Below are 27,522 nucleotides of genomic sequence, written 5' to 3' on the forward strand. Positions count from 1 at the left end.
AACATGAACAATACCAGTCCTAGGGTAGATAAAACAAATAATACATAGAGATGAAAGATTCCTCTCTCCTAAGAATAAAACATATGTTCAATATCTGCTTTTGTTTTTTCATTGTTTATACGGTCCCGAGCAACGCCGGGTAGCCCTTTCAAATTCAGATTACATAAAATCTCCACATACTTCAGATACATAGACGATATCCTTATTTTTCTCCCCATAAACGCACAAATAAAACAAATTCGAAATAAATTACATTCAGTAGAACCATCCATAAAATTTACACACGAATCCGAACAAGACAACTCCCTAGCGTTTCTAGATATACTCCTCATCAGATCAGAAAACGACCTGAGTTTCAAAGTACATAGAAAGACCACACACAAAAACGATTATACTCATTACTATTCGCACCATAATAATAGAATAAAAACTAGCATAATCATTGTTTTTTTTTTCTTGTGTGCTTTAGAATATGTAGCCCTCAATATCGGCATGATTAAATTTAACATATCACGAACGCTTTAAAAACATTACAATATCCGGCTTATTTTATTCCTAACGCGAAGAAAAAAACCACGAAAATATATTCTACAAGGGACGTGCAATAAGTAATGCCCCTGACCCACTTCCAGTTGTCTGATCTAGCTGAAATTTTGCATGTGCAATCATTTATATCTCTACGGATTATTTGGCAAATTACAGCTCTGAACTAATTGTAGTTTCTGTTTTACAGGTGTTTGAATTGAGTCAGGTGTGAAATAGAGCCTGTTGAATGTCGAGCAGTGATCCAGTTTTTGTATTTGAAATGACGCACACCACAGGAGACTTTTGATGAAATGAAAGAAACATGGTGATAATGCCCCATCATATGACCTTGTAAAACGCTGGCATCAGGAATTCAAACCTGGCCAAAAGTCTGTGGAAACAGCTCCTAAACCTGGTCGCCCCCCCCCCCTTCTGCCATTGATGAGGCATCTGTCCGTCAAGTTGAGGCTGCCATTTTGGAAGATCGGCACATTACTATTCGCCAAATAGCCTAAGATGTCAAGATTTATACAGGGTGTGTGGAAACTATCATTCATGACCATTTGCATATGCATAAGGTGTCTGCCAGATGGATTCCCAGGTTGCTCACACAATTCTAGAAGCAAAGACGCGTTGAGTGCTCGAGGATGAATTTGGAGATGTGCCAAGAAGATGAATCAAAGTTTTTCAAAAGATTAATTACACAAGATGAAATCTGGGTCCATCACTATGATCCAGAGACCAAAGCCCAGTCAATGCATTGGAAGCACTTGGACTCACCACCTCCAAAGAAGGAAAGGGTGCAGCCCTCCGCTGGCAAGGTCATGCTCACAGTCTTCTGGGACCAGGATGGAGTAGTGATGACAGATTTCCTGGCAAAGCATACCACAATTACAGGGGCCTATTATGCTTCACTTTTTAGGAAATTATAGGAAGCTATCAAAATCAAGAGACGGGGCAAGATCAGCAAAGGTACCCTCCTCCTGCAGGACAATGCTCCGGTCCACAACTCACATGTCGCCAGATAAGAAGCATGGGCGTGTGGTTATGAAATCCTTCCCCATTCTCCCTACTCTCCTGACCTTGCACCCTCTGACTTTCACCTCTCCCCAGCCATGAAGTTGTTTTTGAAAGGAAAGCGTTTCCCAGATGATGCAGCCTTGATTTCTGAAGTCACGTCATGGTTGGAGGACCAACCTGGGGTGTTCTACAAAAACGGTCTCCAGAGCTGCATCAAACGATGGGAGAAATGCATAACTCTGGGTGGTTCCTATGCAGAGAAAGACTAATAACTGTGCCAGGTTTCGTTGCTCTACTGCTATGGGAAGTGGGTCAGGGGCATTACTTATTGCACGCCCCTCGTAATATAAACAAACTGAAATATAAAACAACAAATACCTCTCTACTAAACAGATATCTTTTCATTCCTACCCATACTAATAATACAAAAATTTGTGACACTCTCAATAAACTTGGTATATATACGATACAAACAGCTTCTTCAATAATAAAATAAACATTTAAAACCACTAAGCACTCCCCCCAAAACCCCTCACACCCAACGCCGGCATATACTCTATGTCTTGTAATGATTGCCACCAAACATATATAGGTGAAACACAACGTAAATTAGAAATAAGACTTAATGAACATAGAAGGGCCATAAAGAATGGAAACTCCTTAAATGCACTTTTCTCCCATTGTGCTGAACATAATCACTCGTTTAACTTTGATCATGCAAAAATTATCAAATTCATTGTAGATAGAGCTAAACGAAGACTTCTAGAATCAGCACTTATTTCAAATATTAGCACCATCACGCAAAGAAAAGGTTTCTACAATTTAGCCCCTATTATAGGAAATATAATAATCAGAGAGCAAAATATGAATACAGATCCTGGGTAAATCAGTCTATATGTCCTTAAACGTCTCTCCTCATATAATTTCAACAAAATAAATAAGATAAAAAAATTAAATGTGCATGTACATATGTATTTGAATAACGTTTTAATGTGTGTATAGATGCATAGAATAATCCAATCTTTCCACACGCACATTTATATAGAATAGGAAGGACTTCCGGATTTTTTTTTCCTTTTCTCACTCGAATGTGGTCTATAATCGTTTTCTTTTACATTTTTTCTACGAAATCCTGATGATGTCCCCCTGAAATAGGGACGAAACGTTGATTACTATTTTATTAATTCTCGGTTTTCCTTCTCAAATAACACGTCAACCATCACTTATATTTTATTTTATTTTTACTCATATATATATATATATATATATATATATACGTTTTATTTTTTATTACCGTATCTTTCTGTTAAGTTACATTATTGTTTCAGCTACTCGGCCGTTTTTTTTTGGGGGGGGCGTCTGTAGCTTCCTCAGACTTTTACAGAAATGTTCACTATTTTGGGATGAAGTCGGAGGGTGCGAGGAGGGCGGAAGAAAGAGAGGAAGGGAATAAGGGGGAAGGTGGGAGAAGGCGTTTGGTATGTCGGTAATGTATTAGTTTTGGGGTTTAAGGAACTTGTGGGGGAGGGTCTGGGAAGTTCATTTCTGATGTGGCTGAGGGCATAGGGATACATGAAGGGGAAGGGAAATATGTGGGGGTGGGAGGAGGCGGGGGGGCTATGATTCGGTTTATTAATTTTTAGTTTTTATTTTGTTGTTAATTAATTTGTTGTTAATTAATCCAAACATAAGCGAACACCCAACAGGTCAAGACTTACCAAGAAATCATCTCACCAACGAGACGCATAAAAACTTTAACATTAAGACTCGAATTTTAAAGTAACCCCCCTCCTCCCACCCCCACATATTCCCCTTTCCCTCCATGTATCCCTATGCCCTCAGCCACACCAGAAATGAACTTCCCAGACCCTCCCCCAAGCGCCCCCTCTCACCTTCCCCCTTGTTCCCTTCCTCTCTTTCTTCCGCCCTCCTCGCACCCCCACCGACCTCATTCACTCTTTCATGCCAAAATAGCAAACATTTCTGTAAAAGTCTGAGGAAGCTACAGACGGACAAAAAAAACGGCCGAGTAGCTGAAACAATAATGTAACTTAACAGAAAGATACGGTAATAAAAAATAAAACGCATATTTGCTCCACAACAGTATTGAACACTTTCTTCAGTTTATTAATTACCATTTTCATTTTATATATATATATATATATATATATATATATATATATATATATATATATTAATCACCCTGAGAGCAAACTCTTACAAAGTCACTAAAAAATAATTAATTATATCATTCAGATATAACATAAAATAAGATTGCTGCAGAAATAAATACACGATACTAAGTTTTCTATGAATTTTCTTTTGCTTTGATTTTTCTTTTTCTGACATTTTATTGTTACATATTTTTTTCTTTCTAAGCAAAGAATTTCTATTTATTCTGAAGAGTATATGTGCGAGAAGAGTCGGTATTGACGTAATAATAACCGAGCGATTAACAGATAAATCATTACAGAGACAGACCTAACCTCAACACTACTCTTATAGTGCGTCTCTTGCATCTAAGTGTGAAAGCATAAGCAATCATGGCTATTTGCATTTTAACGTTCGTCGGATTAAGTCACGACAAAAGCTTCGAGAAAGACTCAGCATTTTTATTTCATTACGATTCAAGCAAAAAATAAATGAAGTTTAAAAAGAAAAAAAAATGCAATTCTTCTAACTCTAACCCTAAGTTGTCTCCTAACAATGTCTTAACATTTGTAATCTTCGTGTATTTACTTCGAACAGTCACGAAAGGTCAAAATGGCTGACCCCCGCCCAACACACACAAAGGCTGATTGTTCACTTGTGATGGATCAAGAGATCGACACAAGTGCAACACTAATTAATTATCCGTTCCACTTACCGCCATTATTCATACGATCCATATACGCAGATAGAAAAGGGAGATTACTCTCATTAACAAAGGGCATTCATGCATTAAAGAGTCATCAAACTAGCAAATAAACCTGGCGTTGTTCGGGAATAGTAACTTGAATGCCCTTGTAGGACTGACCTGAGTCACCCCTAAAAGCCAAGAAATAGGACCAAAATAATACCATTCCCCCAAAATAAGTTTCTTATCTCCTCTCTTTCTTTTTCTTATAAACCAGACACAAACAAAGAACTGCTATCCAGAGTCCCTCATCATCATCTCTCTCTCTCTCTCTTTCTCTTTCTTATAAACGAGACACAAACAAAGAACTGCTATCCAAAGTCCCTCATCATCATCTCCCTCCCTCTCTCCCTCTCTCTCTCCCTCTTTCTCTCTCTCTCTCTCTCTCTCTCTCTATCTCTCTTTCTCTTTCTTATAAACCAAAGAACTGCTATCCAAAGTCTCTCATCATCATCTCTCTCCCCCCACCTCTCTCTCTCTCTCTCGTTCTTTCTCTCTCTCTCTCTTTCTCTTTCTTCTTAACCAAGCCCTAGCCAGTATGACAGGCGAGTAGGCAGTACACTCTTAGCCACCGAACCAACAAGACGTACGTTGTCGGCGAACATTATTAACAAGAGGTGTACCCTCTCCAAAATGTAAAAAGGCAAATAAAGTTCTTTCCTTTTAAAGGTTAACATTAGTATTAGTTTTATCATTGCAACAACAACTAATAAAGACAAGTGCCAACCAGTGTTACACCCTATAATCTCATAATTTCATACACGAAACTTCATAGTATTTGGATTAAAGTTATGAATGCACAAACAAATAAAAAATATATATAACAAAAATAAATTAAAAAATAAAATTATTTTTTTCAAATTAAATAAAAAATTAAATTTAAAAAATTAAATAGAATATTAACACTAATTCTACATAATTATTTTATGCAAATAAATAAAAAGTAAAATTAAAACTTAAATACCATAGAAATAAAGCTATAAATACACAAAAAAAATTTAAAATGTATATATAATCAAAATTAAATAAAAATTAAATTAATTTTTTTTCAAATTAAATAAAAAATTAAATTTAAAAAATTAAACAGAATATTAACACTAGTTCTACATAATTATTTTATGCGAATAAATAAAAAGTAAAATTAAAACTTAAATACAATAGAAATAAAGTTATGAATGCACGGATTACAAGAAAAATAAAATACAACCTTGAATCATATTTGAAAGTTCAAAGTATTTGGATTCTTCAATGCAAATATCGTTATGAAAACACGAAAAATAAAATATTCTATAAATATAAAAGCGAAAATGTATGTATGTTTGTATGTGTGTTTGTGTGCCCGCTAAAAACTTTCGACAGACACGATGAATATTCACAAACTTGGTATCACATTGAAGCTCCGTCCTTCGCTCGAAAGTATCGAAAAATTGGCCAAAAACGTTCTTTTTTTCATCCCGAAATCGACAACTTTTGAAAGGGGGGTCAACAAAAATGGTCCTCTCGTGATGACGACTGGTTCTACGCATGCGTCAGATGACGTCATGACCTGATTTACTTTAAATAGTTGAAAAACTGACTAAATTTCATGTATGTCGGGTTAGGTCAGTTGGTTAGCGCATTGGTTCTTTATCTAAGCGTTTAAGGTTCGAGTTGTGGTGTGAGATGTCTTTTTTGTTTTTCGATTTTTTAAATTTAAATATTGAACCAGTGTTATTTAAGCCATTTTTCACGTGTTCGTTTTTCTGTTTTCTTTTTTCGTTTGCCTTACGTTAGTTTTTTTTATGTTTTTTTTTTCGATGTTTTGATTACCCCCCTCCCCACTTAAGTTTTAATGTTCGTTTTTATGTTTTCTTTTTTTACTTCGCTTATAACAAACAAACCTGGTCATTGACCTCATTTGCTGAATAGCTTCCGTCGTCATCGTCGTAACGCTCGACGACTTCCGTGCACGCACCTGTCAATTTGGTTCTTACTTAAATAAATTCAAACATCTTTCAGTAACTCATTCTGGCTGGCCGATTTTATTTTCAAACTTCACCTCAGGGCTTCGGGTTCGATCCCATCCCCCCCGGTTTCTTTTTTATTTAACACCACACACACCTCCAAACACCCGGGAAACGCCAGGTACCCCCGCTAGTATAAAATAAAGAAATTAAAAAAGTAAAAAAGTAATTTTCTAACATGGTAGAAAGAGCCTACCTTTACAGCAGCCTTAAAAGTGCCCTCAATGTATTTATTCTAAAGAGAGAGAAAGAAGGGAAGCTAGGAAAGGAAAGGGGGGAAAAGAAAGAGAGAGAGAGAGTAAAGAAAGAGAGGGAAGACATAGAAAAAAAGAGAAAAAGAGAGTGAAAGAGAGAAGGAAAGAGGGAGAAAAATTGGAGAGGGACGAGTAAAACAAAGAAGTAAAGAAAACTTGTTTATTTGCAACGAAATAAGGAAGAAAAAAACAAATCAAAGCAACAAAAAACAAAAATATCAATAACCAGTGCCGCTAATTTTCAATAACCCCAACTTTAACCTTAACCTAAACTTGAACCATAACCTTAAACCTAACCCCAAGTTTAACTCTAATCCTAACCCTAACCCTAACATCAATTCTAACCGTAATCTTAAACTTAGCACTAACTCTAATCATAAATCTCACCCTAACCCCAACTCTATCTCAACCCTGACCCCAACTCTAATCCTAATAATAACCCTAACTCCAAAACTAACCCTATCCCTTACTCTAACCCTATCCCTAGCCCAACTCTAATCCTAACAATAACCCTAACCCCACCTTTGACCCTAATCTTGACCCTAACCCTAATCCTAACCCAACTCTAATTTTAACCTAATCCCAAGTTTAACTCAAATCCTAACCATAACCCTAACCTCAATTCTAACTTTAATCTTAAACTGAACACTAACTCTAATTGTTACGTTTCATTATTATTATTATTATTATGATTATTCTTTTCTTGTTGTTGTTAGGTCTTATTTATTAGTGTGAGTCTTAGAGAGTCTTAGTGAGAGATGTTGTTGAGTCTTAGAGAGAGATTCATATATATTAAATGTTCATACTTAGAAGTGTAGAAGCTCTTAGAGTGAGGAGACAGTTTTAGTGTTCACATTGTAGATATGAGATGTCGAGACGTGTATGTAAAGACATTTTAAAACACATGATATACAAGGCATATAATGACAATTTCCACTTTACCTTTTGGTAGAATTACAACACAAAGACGACGTTTATAAAAACACATGATGGGTTTATTTCTTCTCCCGACCGGTCGTGGTTTTCATAGTCAAGAATTCAAGTTTCACATTCTAAGTTTCAAAGGTGACCGTCTCGCTTCTAAACGTACGAATGTCCATGTCTGGACTGTCGTATGTCGTCCTCAGACTTTCTCTCTCTCTCTCTCTCTCTCTCTCTCTCTCTCTCTCAGACTCTCCCCCAGTTTCTCTCCGCTTAACTCTAAAGTTTCTAACTATATCGAGAACTTCCCATTTTCCATGACGTCATACACATGTTAAAACATGTGTCTTCTTTCACGTGTTCTGGACATGCGTGTCCAAAACTTTTTTCTTTGTTTACAAAAGTAATTTTAACCTATATTCCCAGTAACCTATATTTCCAATATGTTAAAAATATGTTTATTAAATTATCTTGTAGTTGCATTCTTCAATTGAATTTTCATAACAGAATTGACAATGCACATTCTTTTCTTAAAACTATTTTATCTCTAAGCTAAACAATGGTTTGTTTTACATTCCATTTGCTAATTCTCTCTCGTAATCTATTTCTAAACCTAAATTACGAGGTTCGAATTTCGTCTATTCTATTTCATTTTCATTTTAACTAAATCTCTCTTTTTTTATACTTACATGAAAAGGGGACAGCCCTTATCATGTAATATCCCTCCCTTCCATATTTCACAACAAAAATGTATGCATTTTTAAATTAAGTACATTTTTTTTTACATTTACACAACCACCCGGCTGAGAAAGATCAGGCTAATAAAAAAAAATCTCTTTCAGTCAGCCCTCCTCGTCCGACTTCACAATTATTGTGATTTTTCTTTTCTCTCACCAGAGCTTCCAAGATCCAGCAGATATATCCCACATTCATGCGTCTCTAAAAAAAATACAAGGTTATATCTTTCTTACGTAATCTACGGCATATTTTTGCATGTCTCTTACTTCATTAAGCTATATGTGATTGCCTCGGGACTACCTATCATCGGTTTACTGGTCCCCTTAAGAATTTTCGTATTCTTTCCAACGCCTGTTTATTAATTAAGCCAAGTCTTACCACTTGCTTGGAGTCGTTACGTACGACCAGCTTATTTTAAGCACTTAATTAACCAGGTTCCCAATTTTTTCGAATAGGGGCACATCTTGTGCTTATCAATCCCTACCAAGTCACTTTTCTTGGAAAAAAATTATAGGATCTCTAAAAAAAACAAACAAAAACCAAATGCTAAAAATAAAACCATCTTTCTTACGGCTTATCACATCTAAAAACTCTCTAAATACCCGTTTACGTAATTTTTATTCTTGTCCCCCTTCTAAAATTCTAACTGAATCTGTAAGCCAACCATTCGTCTTAACTAGTCTTATTTTTTCCTAGACTGTTTAAATCTAATGTATATTTACTGATGACTTTGAATTCCTGCTGTGAAAATCAATAACATTTACATTAAGTATAAATTTACAATATTGTTTAAAACACATTTTCAAAAGAAAATACCTTAATACATTTAAACATTTTGCAACAAAACAAAAAAAATAAAATAAAAATTCGTTACATTATACATTTCAAAAGTCCGTTAACACAAAACAAAAAATTGTCCCTTTTTCAAAAACCAGAACAATTAAAACACGCTAAAAAGCCGAAAATATTCTTTCGACTTTTGACACTAGATTGTTATTTATTATGATTGACAGCTTAACTCTAAACAATTCAGACATTAACACACCTTCTTATGAATGACACACTGTCCTATTTTCTATTTGTGTGCGGCTTTTTTTATTTTTATTTTATTTATGAATGAAATATCCGTGGGTTGTTTTGGGTTTTTTTTTTGTAACTGACCTATCTCTTTTATCATTCATTACGGCATATCGGCCTTTTTTTTCTTTTTTAATATTTTCTTGTAACCTTTAGTTTTCTGTGTGCGCGTGTGTTCAAATTTTTTTTCTTTTTTGTTCGCATTTCTGTGATCGTGCAATTTTTTTTCCGTGGTATTATTTAATTTTTTTTAAGTATCTTGGACCCTTTTAAAACGTTGTGTTTCTTTCCCCCCCCCCCGTGGTAACCGAAGTTTTTTCTTTTTTCTTTTTAAACTCACCCTTGCTGGGTGGTCTGGTGGCTTCCGGCTCCAAATTGTATTTATTGTATTTACCCCAGGTTCGGTATTGCATCGTTGATGCAAACTGGTCAACGGGCACCAAATTGTGTTTGTTACGTTTCATTATTATTATTATTATTATTATTATTATTATTATTATTATTATTATTATTATTATTATTATATTTTTCTTGTTGTTGTTGTTAGGTCTTATTTATTAGTGTGAGTCTTAGAGAGTCTTAGTGAGAGATGTTGTTGAGTCTTAGAGAGAGATTCATATATATTAAATGTTCATACTTAGAAGTGTAGAAGCTCTTAGAGTGATGAAACAGTGTTCAGACAGTCTTAGTTTTCACATTGTCGAGACGTGTATGTAAAGACATTTTAAAACACATGATATACAACCTAATCCTAACCCAACTCTAATTTTAACCTAATCCCAAGTTTAACTCTAATCCTAACCCTAACCTCAATTCTAACCCTAATCTTAAACTTAACACAAACTCTAATTATAAATCTAACCCTAACCCCAACTCTAATTCTAATAATAACCCTAACTCCAAAACTAACCCTAACCCTAATCCTAATAATAACCCTAACTTCAAAACTAACTCTATCCTATACTCTAATCCTATCCCTGGCCCAACTCTAATCTTAACAATAACCCTAACCCCAACTTTGACCCTAACCATGACCATAGCTCCAACCCTAACTCTAGCTGTAACCCAATCTAATTTTAACCTAACGAAAAGTCAACGCAAATTGAAAATTGAAAGAAAGACAAAACAAGTTTATTCTGGAACGCGACCATTTCTAATTTGGGATCAGGTAATGAATGCGTTTGAACCATATTTGGCAGTGGGAGGTGGTGTGGTGGGAGGTGGTGTGGTGGGAGGTGGAGAAAGGGCTTTTCTTATCTGGAATCAGATTATAAATGGCATTTCAACTTTTCCGGGTCCTTACACCTGACATCTGCACCTGACTTGATCTCTCATTTATAAAAGAGCAACAAGAAATCCAAGAGTGAAATTTTCAAGGAATGAAAAAAAAATAAATAAATAAAATCCATAAATGATCGATTTTTAAAAATGGATCCGGATTTCCGGATCACGTTTGATAGAACAACTGGGAAATGTGTTCCAATTTTTGGGAAGAATTTTTGGATGCAAAAACTTCTCTTGTCAACTATGAAAATTATTGATTCGATCTGTTTCACGGCATATCGACCCTTTTTTGGGGGGGGGGGGGTAGTGTAATTTAAAATTCTGAAGCGTAAAACATTTTTAGATTATTTGTACGGCTGTTTTCAACTCGTATGAAATGTATCTTCCGGCGCACGTTTGGAAGCGGTACCCTCTGAATTTATTTTTTTATTTTCGTCTTCCTTTTCAATTTTTTTCAGCGGATTATTATCGAATGTCTACTAAATTATTAAAAATCTTCTCTTTTTTTTTTTACATCAATATTTAAATATTTGTAGGTGGGTGCTCAGTTTCTAATGTATTGTTGTAGTAAAACGACCACCCATTTTAGAACCACTCGATGTTTTTATGCTAACTTTCGTGAATTTAGCTTTTTTTTTTTTTAAAAAAAGCAGTTTAGCTTCTTTTTTTTTTTTTTTACTTCGCTTAATTTAATTAGTGAAGTGATTCGTCCATCCCAACTTATTTGATTATCTTGAACATTTCAGCTTTAAGATGGCTGCCATTGAAACAACGTCTTAACAGTTGATTATAGGGCGCATGTATAGAAACGTTACACCACTATATGTTGTTTTTTTTATTTTTTTTTTTTCGTCTCTTTTTTTTTCTTCAATTTTTTCAGCGGATTATTATTTTTCATTAGACACTAACCCTAACCTACCAGTAATTAAAAAAAAAACTTAAAAAGTCAATGATTAAATAGTTGTGGGGGGGTGCTCAGTTTCTAATATAACGTTGGTGGTGGTGGTGGTGGTGGTGGTGGTGGTGGTGGTGGTGGTGGTGATGTGAGCGTTATAGACAGGATACTCCAAGTTGAAAGAATGAGAATACGGGAACAATGAATATGCATATATTCCAGAATGATTGGGTCAAATTGGTTTATGCCCTAGATATAGCTTAAAGAAAATTAGATTTTGTTTGCACATAAGGCGCCGACGAGAGCATTTGAGAATTTCTTCAACTCTTTTAGTTTATTCAACAACATCATATACTTAAAACACCTTTAAAATACTTAATATAAGAAAAAAAAATCAATATATATCGATTTAATATGAATTAACTACAGAATAATTTTATCGGCAAAAAATGTACACAAAAATTTGCTTTTCAGTTAATTCATTCCAGTATTTCGCCTTCACGAATATTGAATTTTTTTTTTTTTTTTACATAGGCATCACCACATTATCAAGGCCCAGAGGCCACTCAAGGATAAGGGTTAAAGAGTGTACAGTAGAAATTGGACAATATAGTAATCATTAGTAATGAAAATTGGGTAAATTTGATAATTTATATGGAACGGCTCATCAAGAATTTATTTACGTTAGACTTGAACACAACCATATTGTAGTCAGCCGGAAAGCAGGAAAACGGAAGACAATTCCACAGGCGTGCAGTTCTAAGAAAGAAGCTTTGTTCATGGAATCTACGATTAGGTTTAGGCACAGATAAAGAGTGGGGGGAATTATTGATAGTGTTTACAGCTAGACGAGTGTTTCTTGTGAAAGTTTGGCGAGGGGGGACCATAGATTGAAGCTCAGTCGAACACTTTCCATGAAAATAACGATACATCAGAGACAAACTCGAAACATCTCTTCTGTGAGATAAAGGTTGCAAGGAGGAGAAAAGGACATCTCCTACGAGGCTACGAAGTCTATTTTGAACTCTTTCATGGCAGGACAAGTATTTTCTACCAGCTCCATCCCAGATGTGGCAACAGTATTCCATCCTTGGACGTACCTGGCTCTTATATAGATAGAGAATAGCATCAGCAGTGAGATATTTACCGGATCGATAGAAAGAGCCCACCATTTTTCCAGCAGCCTTGAATTCTTCAAAGAACTTTTCAAAGGATTCAACCACATTGAAAATAATGGATCATCCCGTATGCATGTCTTGGATTTTATTCTCCAGCCTAGAATATGCCCCAATGAACCGCAATTCATTCTAAAATATACTAGTATTCATAGGATTTTATAACTGTTCCTGTATATTCATTATTTAAACTTGGAGTATCCTTTTTACACCATCGTTTAAATTTTAATTTTTAATTTATCTACTAATAATCAATTTTTATGTTTCCCTACATTTATTTCGCTAATAATATTTCTGCCGATGAGATGAACCATTCATTGAAAATCCATGGATTAAGAAAAAAAAATCATTTAATAATTATTTGTACTCCTTTGTCAAACAATAAATTTGGTTGTAATTCTACAGAATTTAACTGGGAATTTCCGTTTATATTATTGCTCGATCCCGCCCGCATATTGAGCTTCTTTTTTATCTGCTTGGGATCGTCTTATAAATATTGATACTAATATTTATTTGAACTTTCTGTTCTCCGGACATAAGAGACTTCTTCTCCGATCCTTAAGTCTCTTATATCCGGGTTACACTTATATCCTTGTTTCTTATATCCAGGTTACACTGTGTATTAACACAGGCTCTAATTTGGGACCAGAGAAAATCTTTTTTTATATCCGTACTAGCATGGGTGCCCGGTGTTGCCCGGGTATTTGGGGGTGTATGTTGAGCAAAAACAAACCAAAGCGGTCAATCTTTTTTAAACTTTGACCCCTATTATGACCCTTAAATTTTATTTGTTTTGGGCTCAAATTAAGTTATTAAGTTAGATCCATGTCCAATGAACCTATATCTAAAATTTCAAGTGTGTAGACCCAAAATTGTCGGAGGAGTTTGGTAGAGTTCTCAAAGGTGAAATCGTTGAACTTTGACCCCTTAATCACCAAATTTCTGACCAAAAACCGATCACATCGATTTTCCCAAATCTCAGTACCGTGTATATCAAATTTCGAGTCTGTAGACTAAAAATTGACAGAGTTATTGCGTAGGGAAATGTACACAGATACACACACACACACACGTTCACTTTTATAGATATACTAGCATTTCGGCCCGGCGTTGCCCGGGTGTTTGGATGTGTATGTTGAGCAAAAAAAAAAGTGGTAGTAGGAAGGCAAGCTCGAAACCGTACCGCAAAGGAGGAAAAGAACGGGGTAAAACTTAACGTTTATGCTGTTACGACCACCGCCAAACCGGAAGCGACATTTTTTAAAATTAAGGCTAGACAATCTAAACGAGAGGATAACTTTAAAAAATATCGGCGAAAAAAGTACCCCCCCCTGTAGAAAAGTGCCTAGTTGAAGGTGAAGATATTAATGTTTTTAGCCAATTTTTCGATATTTGTCGTATGAAAGATCGAACTTTAAAACGATACTGATCTTGGTAAAATCTGTCGCCTCTATTGAAAGTTTAAGGCAGACATGCAAGCAGACATACATACATACATTTATATATTGGTAACTAAAAATTTCGACTCAAACTGCCCTATCTCTGAATACCTTTTATGTAAAATTTCAAATATTTAGACCAGAAATTATCTGAGTAATTTGGAAGAGACCGCAGAGGTCAATTTTTTAAAAAACTTTGACCCATATTATGACCCCTTAAAATTTATTGTTTTGGGCTCAAATCAAGTTATTAAGTTAGATCCATGTCCAATGAACCTATATCTAAAATTTCAAGTGCATAGACCCAAAATTGTCGGAGGAGTTTGGTAGAGTTCTCAAAGGTCAAATCGTTGAACTTTGACCCCTTAATCGCCAAATTTCTGGCCAAAAGCCGATCACATCGATTTTCCCAAATCTCCGTAACATACATATCAAATTTCGAGTCTATAGACTAAAAATTGACAGAGTTATTGCGCAGAGAAATGCACACAGACACACAGACACACAGATACACAGACACACCGTGGCCTTCGTTATAAAGATGGCCGGTCAGCTGAAAAATGACGTCATCGCCGAGGTCCCAACAAGCAAGATATGTGGAACTCTTAGACTGTCAATAATGAACAGCAATTTTTACAGACAGCGTTATAAAACTTCAAAATTGGATTAAAATAAAAAAAATAAAGAAAGAACACGATGATTTATACTGAAACTCATCTAATATTAATAATAAAAAATAAAAATAAAAACACAAGTTATTTGTTTAAGTATATTAGCAATTGAATATTTCGTTATATTATAGATTTTAAAGATTAGAATGCGTTCTTTAATTACTTATAAATTACATTTTAAAAAGTGAAGGAACACGATTTGATTTGAAATAAACTTGAAGTTTATTTAATATAATTAAATGAAAATTATGCATGTAGGATTATGAATATTTGAAGCAGAACACAAGAAAAACATTTGATATGAGTTAAGACAATAAACAAATATTAAAATTAAACTTTTTTTAAAATCAAAATGAATATTTTTTAATCAAAATGAACAATATTTTTTTTTAATCAAAATGAATATTTTTTAATCAAAATGAATATTTTTTAATCAAAATGAATATTTTTTAATCAAAATGAACCACAATATTTTTTCAAAATCAAAAACAATATTTTTAATAAATTCATGAAATATTGCACAGTAAAAAAATAATTAACCTAAAGAAAAAAATCATGTTTCTTATTTAAGACTATTTCACCACATAACAAAAATAACATGCAAAATCATTTTTTTATATCCATATTTTCAGTTTGTTAAAATACGTGGGTTTGTATTACTGTACACAGATTCGAAAAAGTTGTCAAAAAACATATATAACAAATAAATGTTATCAAAGGCAAGATAAGTTACTTTTCTGCCAAACTGGATATATTTTTTGTGTTTTTATTCAATGTAACATGTTTATTCAGCTCGAAAAACATACAGTGTTTACCGATGTATTGGAAAATTCAAGATGGCGTCTCACACCCTCTTTAACACCGTAAGTTTGGAAAAAGGTGTTATAAATAAAAAAAACTATTCAAAATACTATTAAAAACCCGCCGAATATATGTCAACCTATGTCACGGTAACATATATTGAGCGAGTTTTTAACAGTATTTTATCCGGTTTTTTATTTATAACATCTTTTCCCACACTTACCGTGTTAAAGAGAGAATCAGACCCCATCTTGAATGTTCCAATACATCGGTAAACACTGTATGGTTTTCGAGCTGAATAAACATGTTACATTGAATAAAAACACAAAAATATTGGGTAGAAAAGTAACTTATCTTGCCTTTGATAACATTTATTTGTTATATATTTGTTTTTGACAACTTTTTCGAATCTATGTGTACAGTAATACAAACCCAATTACGTTAATGAAATGAAATGAAAAGACCACGAGTGAACGCGCGTTTTTTTTTTTTTAGTTTAGTTTCATATATATATAAATATATATATATATATATATATATATATATATATATATATATATATATATATATATATATATATATATATATATAAGTATTTTTAAATTTTATCTTTCTAGCTTTAAAAAAAAGTTTAAAAATTTTATCAGCCGGCATAATTTATTTTTAAATATTGAAAAATTTCAGAAAAATTAATTTTTGCTAGATTTTTAAAACACGTGTTTTAAAGAATCGATGTTGTCTCGCATTTTCATTAGTTTTGTATGCTGTAAAAAAATTTTTTTTAATATTAGCAATTTATTTGAAGCTTCTTCTTTTGAATGGTAAAAAATTTAGGATGATAATATTGAATTAAATTATAGTTACATCGTGTTAAATACAGGGGGGGGAGCACGTTAAAACTTACTTTGCTGAATGGAGATGGTGTAAAATCTTTTTTTTTTTTTACTGCATTATAATTCTTTATCTTTCGGAAATGAAAATACTGTCACTTTTTGGTCCTTTATGATAATTTCCTCAGCAATTTGGAACGATGCACCGTGAAAGCATTTTAATAAAAAAAGAAATATTACACTCACTCCAAGACGTTACGAGTGCCTACCGGTGACTACCGGTGTCACCGGTAAGGACTATCCGTGATGACGTCAGCAGATTAAATTATTTTTGCCCACCGGCCATCTTGTCTTTTAAGACGGTCTTGGACACACACACTTTCACTTTTATATATATATATATATATATATATATATATATATATATATATATATATATATATATATAGATAGATAGATAGATAGATAGATAGATAGATAGATAGATAGATTTCTTATATTCGGATTACACTGTTTATATATATAATATGTTAGATCTATTTTTAGAGCTCTCTGCTTCCTCTCACGTCTAAAATTGTCCAATTTTGGTTTCATTAATCAATATCTTGATTCAAAAATCTTTTTTTCTGGTAGAAAATTGTCTTAATCGCACACATGCCACGTCGTACCGAGGCGGGTTAAGGTTAGCTCGAAATAAAGCGAATATCGCGGTGAAAACCTATATACATCCTTCTGCGCATTACCAGAAGAATTGTTGCCAATCTGTCTGTCCGTCTGTCTGTTTGATTTGTCCGCTCGACTCGACATCGATCAGTCGACCTATCATATTTACATTTAAAATAGCATTTTTCTTTTTTTGTTTTTTCTTATTTTTTTATTTTTTTGTTTTACTCTTTTTTTTGTTTTTTTTTGTTTTTGTTTTTTTCTTTTTTCTTTTTTGTTTTTAGAATATCCATTTTTGGAGGAGATATCTTACAGTCTCGTCGGAAGTATGGGTTCGTATCCCACCGCTGCCACAATGTCATGCCCAATGGTGCATGGATGTGTATTAATAGATAATGTTAACCCGAATGCGTTTGCTAATTACAATTGAGGAGCTATCATGGTGTATATTTTATTGATAAATGCGCATGCGTGTTTGCACATATAAAAACCAGATTGACGTTTCGGGAAAGAGTAGGCAATATCATTACAGTACTTATCACAGAACGGAAATGTCATATTCCAAAAATCACCTAAATCGATAAAATTTTAAATTTTAAATTTAAAAAATTCAGAAACGTCAAATTAAACGTTAAATTGAAAATAACGTTTTTTTTGTTTTTTTTTTCCGTCGCTAAACATTTAGAGCGAATGGACAAGTTTTTAAAATATCCATTTGGGGGTGGGTCTTATTTAAAATACAACCTGTTTTCAATACATAAAAATCTGTATAATGTACGTGTCGTCACAGAACGAAACTGTCATATTCCAAAAATCACTTAAATCAATCAAATAGTTTGTTTTTAACCAAGAAAATCTTTTTTAAACAGTTTAAAGCGATTAATATGAAATAGCATTACAAGGTTGATCTTGCAAGTTAGAATTATTGTGGACTTATCTGATCTTGTTTTTTGTTTCAAGATGGCGACGCGAGACAGTCTCCTTTTGCTTACTCGTAAAATTTGATTTTCTTAGTTAAAATTAAAATTACGGTGCTTGTTAAGATACAGCCAACAAATTGATTTCTTAAAATATATCGTTTCAAACGGAAACAATATTACGTACTTATTTGTCATGTCGAAAATAGTAATATATTAAAAAATTACGCAAATTCATCGAGTAGAACAACTGTTATTTTGTTTTTTTAGTGGTGGTGGGTCGATTAATTGGAATCGGAATCGGGAATCGAAAAAAATCGGAAATTTTTGGGTATCGAAATCGGTATCGGAATTGGAAAAATTTGTGCCTATTTTCCGATGCCAACAACGATTCTTTTAATTGGCTTTTTTATTTGATTTTCTTTAAAGAAAAAAAAATATTCTACCGCTGATAGTAAAACTAAAATAGTGAATATCTGTTATTTTGAACCTATTAGTAAAATTAAAATCGATAGATCATCCTTCACAAGTGTATCCTTCCGTTTAAGAAAATATCTGCACATTTAACATGTGTTTTTTACGCTAATCATGGAAAATAACAACTAAATATTTAGAGATTTTGAAAGATTCAGAATGCGGAATCGGTAATTGTATCGGAATCGGGAATTTAATACGGAATCGGTAATTGTATCAGAATCGGTAAAAATACTAAAATCATCACATCCCTAGTTTTTAGTTTTTAAAAAAAAGTCTATCACTATAAGCAACAAAAAATATTGCCTACTTTATAACGTCTAAGAAAAATTCCATTTTGCCCAATTTTCTGTAAAAATTACTTTTGACTATAAACAACTCTTTATTCGATTATTTTTCGTAAATTTTGGATATATTACTATTTTCTGTATGACAATTAAGTACGTAATATTGTTTTTGTTTAAAACATTTTTTTTTAATTGATCTGTCGACTGTATCTTAACAAGATACGAATAATAATCCGAATATACTAGCTGTCCTGACTCGGCGTTGCCCGGAAATATTTTAAATGGTTAAAAAATTGTAAAATTAAATTCTTTTTTCTCTTTTAATCAGCCAAGAAGAATCTGAAAAAATTGGAGATGAGTTACTCACAGAATATGCGTTCAGCCTCGAACAACTTTTGGAACTGGAAGGATACAGCGCCGCAGTCGCCATTACGCAGGTACGTCGACAATCAGTCTTTTTTTTTTTTTTTTTTTTTTTTACAAGGGTGTCACCACTTATCAAGGCCCAGAGGCCACTCAAGGATAAGGGTTAATAGGTATACATTAGTCATTGTGATTTTAGCATAGTAAACAGTGGGAATTTTGAAACTTGGATTACTTAGGGGGACGATTCAATTAGAACTTGTTCACATTGGACTTTTTCTTTTTTTTTTTTTTTTTCATAGGTATCAACTCATTATCAAGGTCAAAGATGCAACTCAAGGATAAGGGTTAAAGAGTGTACAGTAGAAATTGGACAATATAATAATCATTAGTAATGAAAATTTTTTTGTAACCCTAACCCGTTCATAAAATACGCATATTACATTTTAATTGATACAGAAACTGAGAAATGTGCATGAAAGTATTATGGTTTTCCTAAACTGTTCACTTCTTAAAAAAAATATTCGAGAAGAGATCGAAACCAAAACCTTAATGACATTGAGTCAAGTGCAATAATCATTACATCAGATTGACACGACATTTACAAAGTGTTTTAAAAAAAGTCTTATTCTTAACATTAAAAAGATGTCATGTTTCTTGACCGCGCATGCACAGTCGTGAAACAGTTGACAAACAGCTAAAAATCCGACAACTCTTACGTACCAATTTGCTAGTTTTTTACCTCTTAGCAGCCCTTTTTTACGGATGAAAACCAATTATAAAAGTTTTTCATATGTCTGAATATCCTATATAACAACATTCAAGTTAGTAGATCTATAAGGCAACCATTCGCCCATGTATGGAGTACTGTTGTCACATCTGGGCTGGTGCATCTGCTTCTTGTCTCTCGCTCCTGGACAGGGTTCAAAAGAGAGTCGCCAACCTGATAGGTCCTGAACTGTCATCTAGGCTTCAGCCTCTGTCCCATCGACGAGATGTTGCATCCCTCTGCCTGTTCTACAAATACTTCAATGGTGAATGCTCTGACGAACTGCAAACACTTGTACCTCCCCGACGTAACTATCCCCGACAAACCCGACAAGCTACTAAGTCTCATCCCTTTACAGTAGAGATCCCTAGGTGCAAGAAAGCCTTTTACTCCAATAGTTTCTTCCCCAGAACTGCGGGTCTTTGGAACTCCCTTCCGGGATTCTGCTTTCCCAACTGCAACGATATGCAGAAGTTCAAGTGTAATGTCAACAAACATCTTTCTACTCATCTCCCTTCATAATGACCCCGCTAATTAAGTCCCTGATAGTAGCCCCCTGCTTCAAAGTGGCACTGTGCCTTGTTTGGGGTGAAAATTGAATTAAAAAAAAAAAGATAAAAAATTCGTTGAGTATATAGGTTGAGAAGTGTCCTCATGCACACACATTCTCATTTTTATAGATATATAAGGAATAGATTAGCAGGTATTTACTCATGTTCGGAAATGTTTTTCATTTTATTGGTCACAGCATTGCATGCAATTGCTTCAGCCTCCAGTGTTGGCATGTGATGAATGAAAAAAAAAAGGAATGTAGGAATTGGAAAGGTTTTGTTTTGGGGGCTGAAAAAGTTTTGAAATATTTGTTTGTTTGTTTTTTTTTTTCTAACGTGCTGATAAAGGCCAGACGTGTGCAAGTTATAATTTGATATACAATTATATTCTTATATACCAACACCGTGGGTCAAAACAATTGCACGCAATGTTGTGACCAATAAAATGAAAAAACTTTACGAAAATGAATAAATACTTGTGTATCTATCCCTTTTACCATGGTGTCTTGAAAGAAAAATATTTATAACTCTAGTATTATACTATTGAGCTATCTAAATGAGAACTATGTTATTCTTACGTAATCACTACCGCAAGTAGTTAAATTACATATAAACATATTAGCTTTATATATATATATATATATATATATATATATATACATATATATAGTAATTTATAAAATATATATGGCGATTAAGCTACACTGAATATTCTGCATTTCATCCAACTATAGGATTCATCAGGTTTATGCGCATAAGCCTGATGAATCCTATAGTTGGATGAAACGCAGAATATTCAGTGTAGCTTAATCGCCATATATATTTTATAAATTACTAACTAGTTCTACCTACGTATTGAGCACTTTTGAAGTAAATACCTTAAGTTTACGCATAAATCTATACTTTCGTATATTAAATTTATGTGAATAAATGAAGTAGTTATATATATATATATATATATATATATATATATATATATATATATATATATATATATGGGTAGAGCACTGTCGTAAATAATCTCACCCACCACTTAATTGGCTGAAAATGCGAAGCTCGTTGTGTGTTTGTTTACGAACAGGCGATTTGAGCACTATAAAAGCGGGTGCCTATTTAAATAGACATTCCGACGAGTTATTTACGGGCGTCGATTCCATGGCCGAGTGGGAGAACTGCCGACTGTCAACACAACGGCTGTAGGTTCAATCCTTGGGAGAGACGCTAGTCTAGCGGCACTGATGAGTTGTGATACAACGAAACAAGACTCTATGTCGATGACTACAAATATATATATATATATATATATATATATATATATATATATATATATATATATATATTAAATAATAATATAATGAAATCAAATAATATATAATGAAATCAAAGGAGATGCGGTGTTTACCTGATATAAGAAATGGTAAATTTCAATCTAATATACCAGTATTTATATATAGATATTTTAATCCCAACCAAATAAAAAAAAGCTCAATACACACACAATAAAGCTTATCATAAGAGAAAAAAAAGAATTAAAACTGTAAGTTAAAATTTACAATCAAAATTTATTGTCCGACTGAATACTCCAAAAAACAATTTTACAAAGTCCTTATTCTGCGGGGTTTCACAGAATGCTATTCTTGTTATTCTTCTCATCAGAGGACATAAAGAAATCAGCAAATTATATTTGTAGCAATGCTAACGTTGTTGGTTACGGCATTAAATGAAACCGCAATTTATTATAGTTATAAATTGCAAAGATGTCCATGTCCTTTAAAAATGACGAGTGAAAAAATGTAGGAGATGTAAAAAAATAATAAAAACAGACCGGGCATAAAGATGCAGCTTTCATGGATTACTTTGAAAGAGTCTTCATGCAAGCTACAACTTTATTCCATGTGCTCGGGTGGTTTGTGTCTCGACGTCGGAGCACCTAGAACAAAAGCTCTCTAATACCTAACAACAGACGCAAGTTTCATTTCTCTAGACAATTGGAACTTTATTCAGTTTCACGATCGAAGTCATGTCCCTATTTCTGCGTCATCCTTAGAAGGAGGGTGGGAATTTCTCTATCGATTTATCTGCCATCCATCCCAATCTATCGCAGCATTCACGAGAAGTTTTTACCTTCTTGGAATCACGACAAACTCTAGACCATAGACTGTCGAACTGGAGACTCGAACTCTAAAACTGAAGAACTAACTAGAAAAGCGCATATTCGTCGGGTTAGGGTTAGGGTTATTTATTTTAAAGTGTGTGTGTGATGCGGTGGCCCCCATTAAGCAGCTTGCACACAAAATGCACTGAGCTGCATCGTGGCCCTTTCCTAGCATGCAGGTGCCACGTTGTCAAGGGAAATCAATAGGTTTGGAACTTATTAGCCTCGACTCTTCGACCTCTGTGCACTCAACTTGGTACGTACAAAGGTATGACATAAAAAAATAAAAGATTGACACTCGAATGTATCTTGAAATGGAAGAGTATCAAGATTAGTTTACTTTCTCCCATTGGTTATCGTTTTCTATCGTCTTAATTTATTCTCAGGGGGTGTCAGGATATTCCACTATATCAAATGGTTTTTTTTATTTTTTATTTTATTTATTTATGTTTTTTTTTTTGTTTTTTTTATTCGGGCTACTGTTCTCTTCTTGACCCATATGCCACGGAAACGGTAAAATAAAAAATAATAATTTAAATTAAAAAGTAAAAGTAAAAATTAAATAAAATTCAGTTCTAAGTCACATTCTTCTGGAGGTTGAAGGTTCGATCTTTAGTGCAGGCGATACTTAAAATGCGTATTACTTAAGACTTCTACCCGGTCATGGCTGACGGAACAAGAGCATAATACCCTGTGGATTAAACAAGGGTTTTTTTTTGTCCAAAATTCTGTGCAAATTCCTGAGTTCTTACATAAAGATTCCCGAGTTCCACAAGATATACCTGAAAGTTGGCGGTTACATCGGCAAAAACGTTGTGAGAATACTTACGATGAGAACAGTAGTCTGAAGAATCTAAATAATACAAATTATCAATCCTCATCTCAAAAAGCAGAAAGATAACATCGTTTTTTTTTTGTTTTTTTTTTTTTCATTGTGTGAATCTCCATTAAAAATAAAATGTTTGTTTTCCTTTATTTATTTATTTATTTATTTATTTATTTTCGCAGGTTTACCCGTTGGAAAAAATGAGTAAAGACAACGGAGCCATCCTTGTGTGTTGTGGTCCGAGTGCCAACGGGGCACACGGACTTGTGTGTGCCCGTCACCTAAAGCATTTCGTAAGTAATCACACACCCACCCTCTCCTCGCTATTTCCTTTTCAATTTTTCATTTCATCATCACGATCAACATAAACAGAAATAAAATTAAAACTCAATCCCAGTTTTTAATTGTTTACATAATTTTTACAATTATACAGAAAAAGAAATAAAAAATTTATTGTAACTTATCTCCCCTTTGATTACATTCGTTTGGGTTTTTAACACTTTTTCGGTTGTAATAGCACAAAACGCCCCTAAAGTTTATTTGTACAAACGACGTTTGCACTGCAAAAAGAATTGTGAATTATATTAACGACTTCATGGGTTCCTATTTTTAAAAAATTCCTACACTTGTTCCTCCTCAACGAAAATATCTCCAGCAAAATTCCACTCTTTCACTATAGATCATTCAGGTTATTTGCAAGGCCTGTCGGGAGTTTTCCTTTGAATGGAAGACCTTTTTTTTAATACGCATGCGTGACGATTTGTTTCATTTTTTTTAAGCCGCACAATTCAGTTTCCAGTGACGTGTAATATTCGTCTTTAATCAAAGGGTTTTTTTTTCTGTCAGGTGCCAAATAATTTTCTACTTTAATAGATTCTGTCCTTGAACAATTTGCCTTTGGTAACAGTTATCTGTTATATATATTTGTTCCTTGATCACTTTTTAGTTTTATTGTCTATACTGTAAAATGCTCTAAATTTTTATTAGTCATAAATATAAAGAGGTGGAGGAGTTCTTACCCTCGTAGTCAAAAGTCCTGATACAGCTACCTAAATCACTGGTTATTAATTTAATAATTTTATTCCACCTAGATCAATTAAAGAGAAAAAGGAAATGTTTTAGTTTCGATTCTAGCTGATGGCACCGAAGTAATTTTTTAACTTTTGAAATCGCTACTATATATTGGGTACAATATAATAATCAATACAGGATTGACTGTATAATAATAAATACCAAATCTGCATAAATAAAAAATATCATATTTAAGTGTATTTTAAGATCGGAAAACGCTCTGCCTGTTAGTTTATTATATAAATGCTTGTTAACCACTTTTTCGTTTTGTTGTCCATACTGCTAGATGCCCCAATTTTTTTATTAGTAATAAATAAAAAGTGGTGGAGGAGTTCTTACTCACGTAGTCAAAAGTCCGGATACTGCTCCCTAAATCACTGGTTATTAATTTAATTACAGGTTCTTTTTTTTTCAATCTACACCAGTAAAAAAGAGGGAAATGGAAATCTTGATTTATCCTTTTTGCTTTCGTTCTCGCCTTTCTTCCGTTACGACATTTAACTCTCTAATCTATATTCCTTTGCATATTGTTCCTATTTACTATGCCTCCCCACGGGACAGAGTTAGACACCAGGGTCGTTTTTTAACGTGGAGAAAAGGAACAAAAATAAAAATTGTCTCAGTCGTGAAGGATTTCTCCACCACTGACAGAGAACAAGAAATTGAAGTGCGGCATCTGAAGAACAGATACTACACTTTGATCTTGTCCCGAAGGCCAAGACTGATTGTTGAGGGTGGTGACGTGATTCTAAATGTTCGCCCACTTCCCCGCTGCTAAACAACGATCACTCCATTTAGAATCTGTTCACTCTCTAGAGAAAACCGTAGCTTACTTGGCTTTCATTTGTGCGTGCTTGGGGGGGGGGGTCGTATAACAAAAGAAAAAATGAAAGAATGAAAGGCTAAAGTTGACGGTCACGTGAGCGACGCTGTTTCTAATGCGAATGAGATAGGTGAATAAAAGCAAATAGGGAAACGAGTTGGGAAAAGGCACGGGATTCCTACGTAGTCAACCTGAAAGAGTGTGGAGTTTGGTGTTTTGACAACAGAGTATCAAGTTGTGGAGCTGAAAGTTTTAACAACAGACTGTCAAGTTTTGAAGTTGGAAGTTTTGACAACAGAGTGTCAAATTTTGAAGTTGGAAGTTTTGACAACAGAGTGTCAAGTTTTGAAGTTGGAAGTTTTGACAAGAGAGTGTCAAGTTTTGAAGTTGGAAGTTTTAACAACAGACTGTCAAGTTTTGAAGTTGGAAGTTTTGACAACAGAGTGTCAAATTTTGAAGTTGGAAGTTTTGACAACAGAGTGTCAAGTTTTGAAGTTGGAAGTTTTGACAAGAGAGTGTCAAGTTTTGAAGTTGGAAGTTTTAACAACAGACTGTCAAGTTTTGAAGTTGGAAGTTTTGACAACAGAGTGTCAAGTTTTGAAGTTGGAAGTTTTGACAAGAGAGTGTCAAGTTTTGAAGTTGGAAGTTTTGACAACAGAGTGAAGAGTTGTGGAGTTGATAGTTTTGACAAGAGAGTGTCAAGTTTTGAAGTTGGAAGTTTTGTAATTTACCTGAGAAATTGTTAGTTTAATTATACCTCTCTCTCTCCTTTTCTCTAGGGATACAAGCCCTCCATTTTCTACCCGAAGACATCAAACAAACAGATTTTCGAAATCTTCAGATTACAGTGCGAACGAATGGACATGCCGTTTCTTTCATTCTTTCCAAGCGAAGCGCATCTCATCGACTCGGCATACAATTTAGTCATTGACGCAATTTACGGAATCCAAAACGCTGGCCCAGTAAAGGGTGATTTTGCGACGCTCATAGAGACGCTAAAAAAAGTCGAAAACCCCATCTGTAGCATCGACATTCCATCAGGTAAGTTTGCTTTGGTTTTTGGGTTTTTTGTTTTTGTTTTTATGAATGAGAAACAACAAATGACGTCAGTCATTGGATCATGAGCAATTTAATTAAACGAGTTAATCAAATAATATCGAACGAGAATAAATCACGCAAATCTGAAATGCTAAACCGGGAATGCACAACGTTTATGAAGACGGTTTATGACAAGTATTTGTTTACATTGGACTTGAAGACAATAACACTGGGGTTGATTAGGGGCGCTTGTATATGTTTGGAATTGGTTAGGAGAGGTTACATATTGTTGAAGTTAGAGGAGATTGAATATTGTTGGGGTTGGTTAGGGGAAATTTAATATTGTTTGGGTTGATTAGGGGAGATTGAATATTGTTGAGGTTGGTTAGGGGGTGTTATATATCTTTGGGATTGGTTAGTGGAGACTGAATATTGGTGTACTTGGTTAGGGGATGTTGCATATTTTGGTGGTTGTTTAGATGAGGTTGCATATTGTTTTCTTTTCGCTTTTGCAAATGAGAAACAACAAAATGCTATGCTTGTATGAGTATTTCTTTCAGATGACGCCAGTCATTGGACAATGGGCAATGACAAAATGAGTTAATCAAATAATACAGAAACTGCATAAATCATTCAAATCTGAGAGCTTAAACCTCAAATGTCCAAAATTTGATTACCTATGAAGACGGTTTATGAAAAGTATTTTCTTTTTACAAAGGAGTCACCACTTATCAAGGCCCAGGAGCCACTCAAGGATAAGGATTATTGGCACAATATTGTGGAAATTTGGTAAATCGGATTGCTTAAGGGGATGTCTATCAAGAACTTGTTTAAGTTGGACGACCATATTCAAGCCAAGTCAACTGGAAAGTAGGGGAACGGAAGAGAGTTCCGCAGGCGTGCACTTCTAAGAAAGAAGCTTTGTTCATGAAATCCATGTTTAGGTTTAGGCACAGATAAAGAGTGGGGCAAGTTATTAATAGTTGTTTCAGATAGATGAGTTTTTTTGTGAAAGTTTGCCAGAGGAGGGGGTCATAGATTGGAGTTAAGACGAGC

The 27,522-nt window shown here is 34.0% G+C and overlaps 1 protein-coding gene across 2 annotated transcripts in view; it reads left to right on the forward strand.

Moving 5' to 3' along the window:
- LOC145266996 (NAD(P)H-hydrate epimerase-like) overlaps positions 1–27,522 on the forward strand; it is a 697,567-nt gene that overhangs the window by 661,953 nt on the left and 8,092 nt on the right. For both annotated transcript variants that reach the window (XM_080122890.1, XM_080122889.1), the window contains 3 exons: positions 19,199–19,307; positions 23,717–23,827; positions 26,208–26,469. In XM_080122890.1, the coding sequence (XP_079979016.1) occupies positions 19,199–19,307; positions 23,717–23,827; positions 26,208–26,469 (482 nt within the window). The remainder of the gene's footprint in view (positions 1–19,198; positions 19,308–23,716; positions 23,828–26,207; positions 26,470–27,522) is intronic.

This window comes from Euprymna scolopes, chromosome 42, assembly GCF_053919585.1.
Source record: "Euprymna scolopes isolate OS-2025 chromosome 42, ASM5391958v1, whole genome shotgun sequence".
Classification (NCBI taxonomy): Eukaryota; Metazoa; Mollusca; class Cephalopoda; order Sepiida; family Sepiolidae; genus Euprymna; species Euprymna scolopes.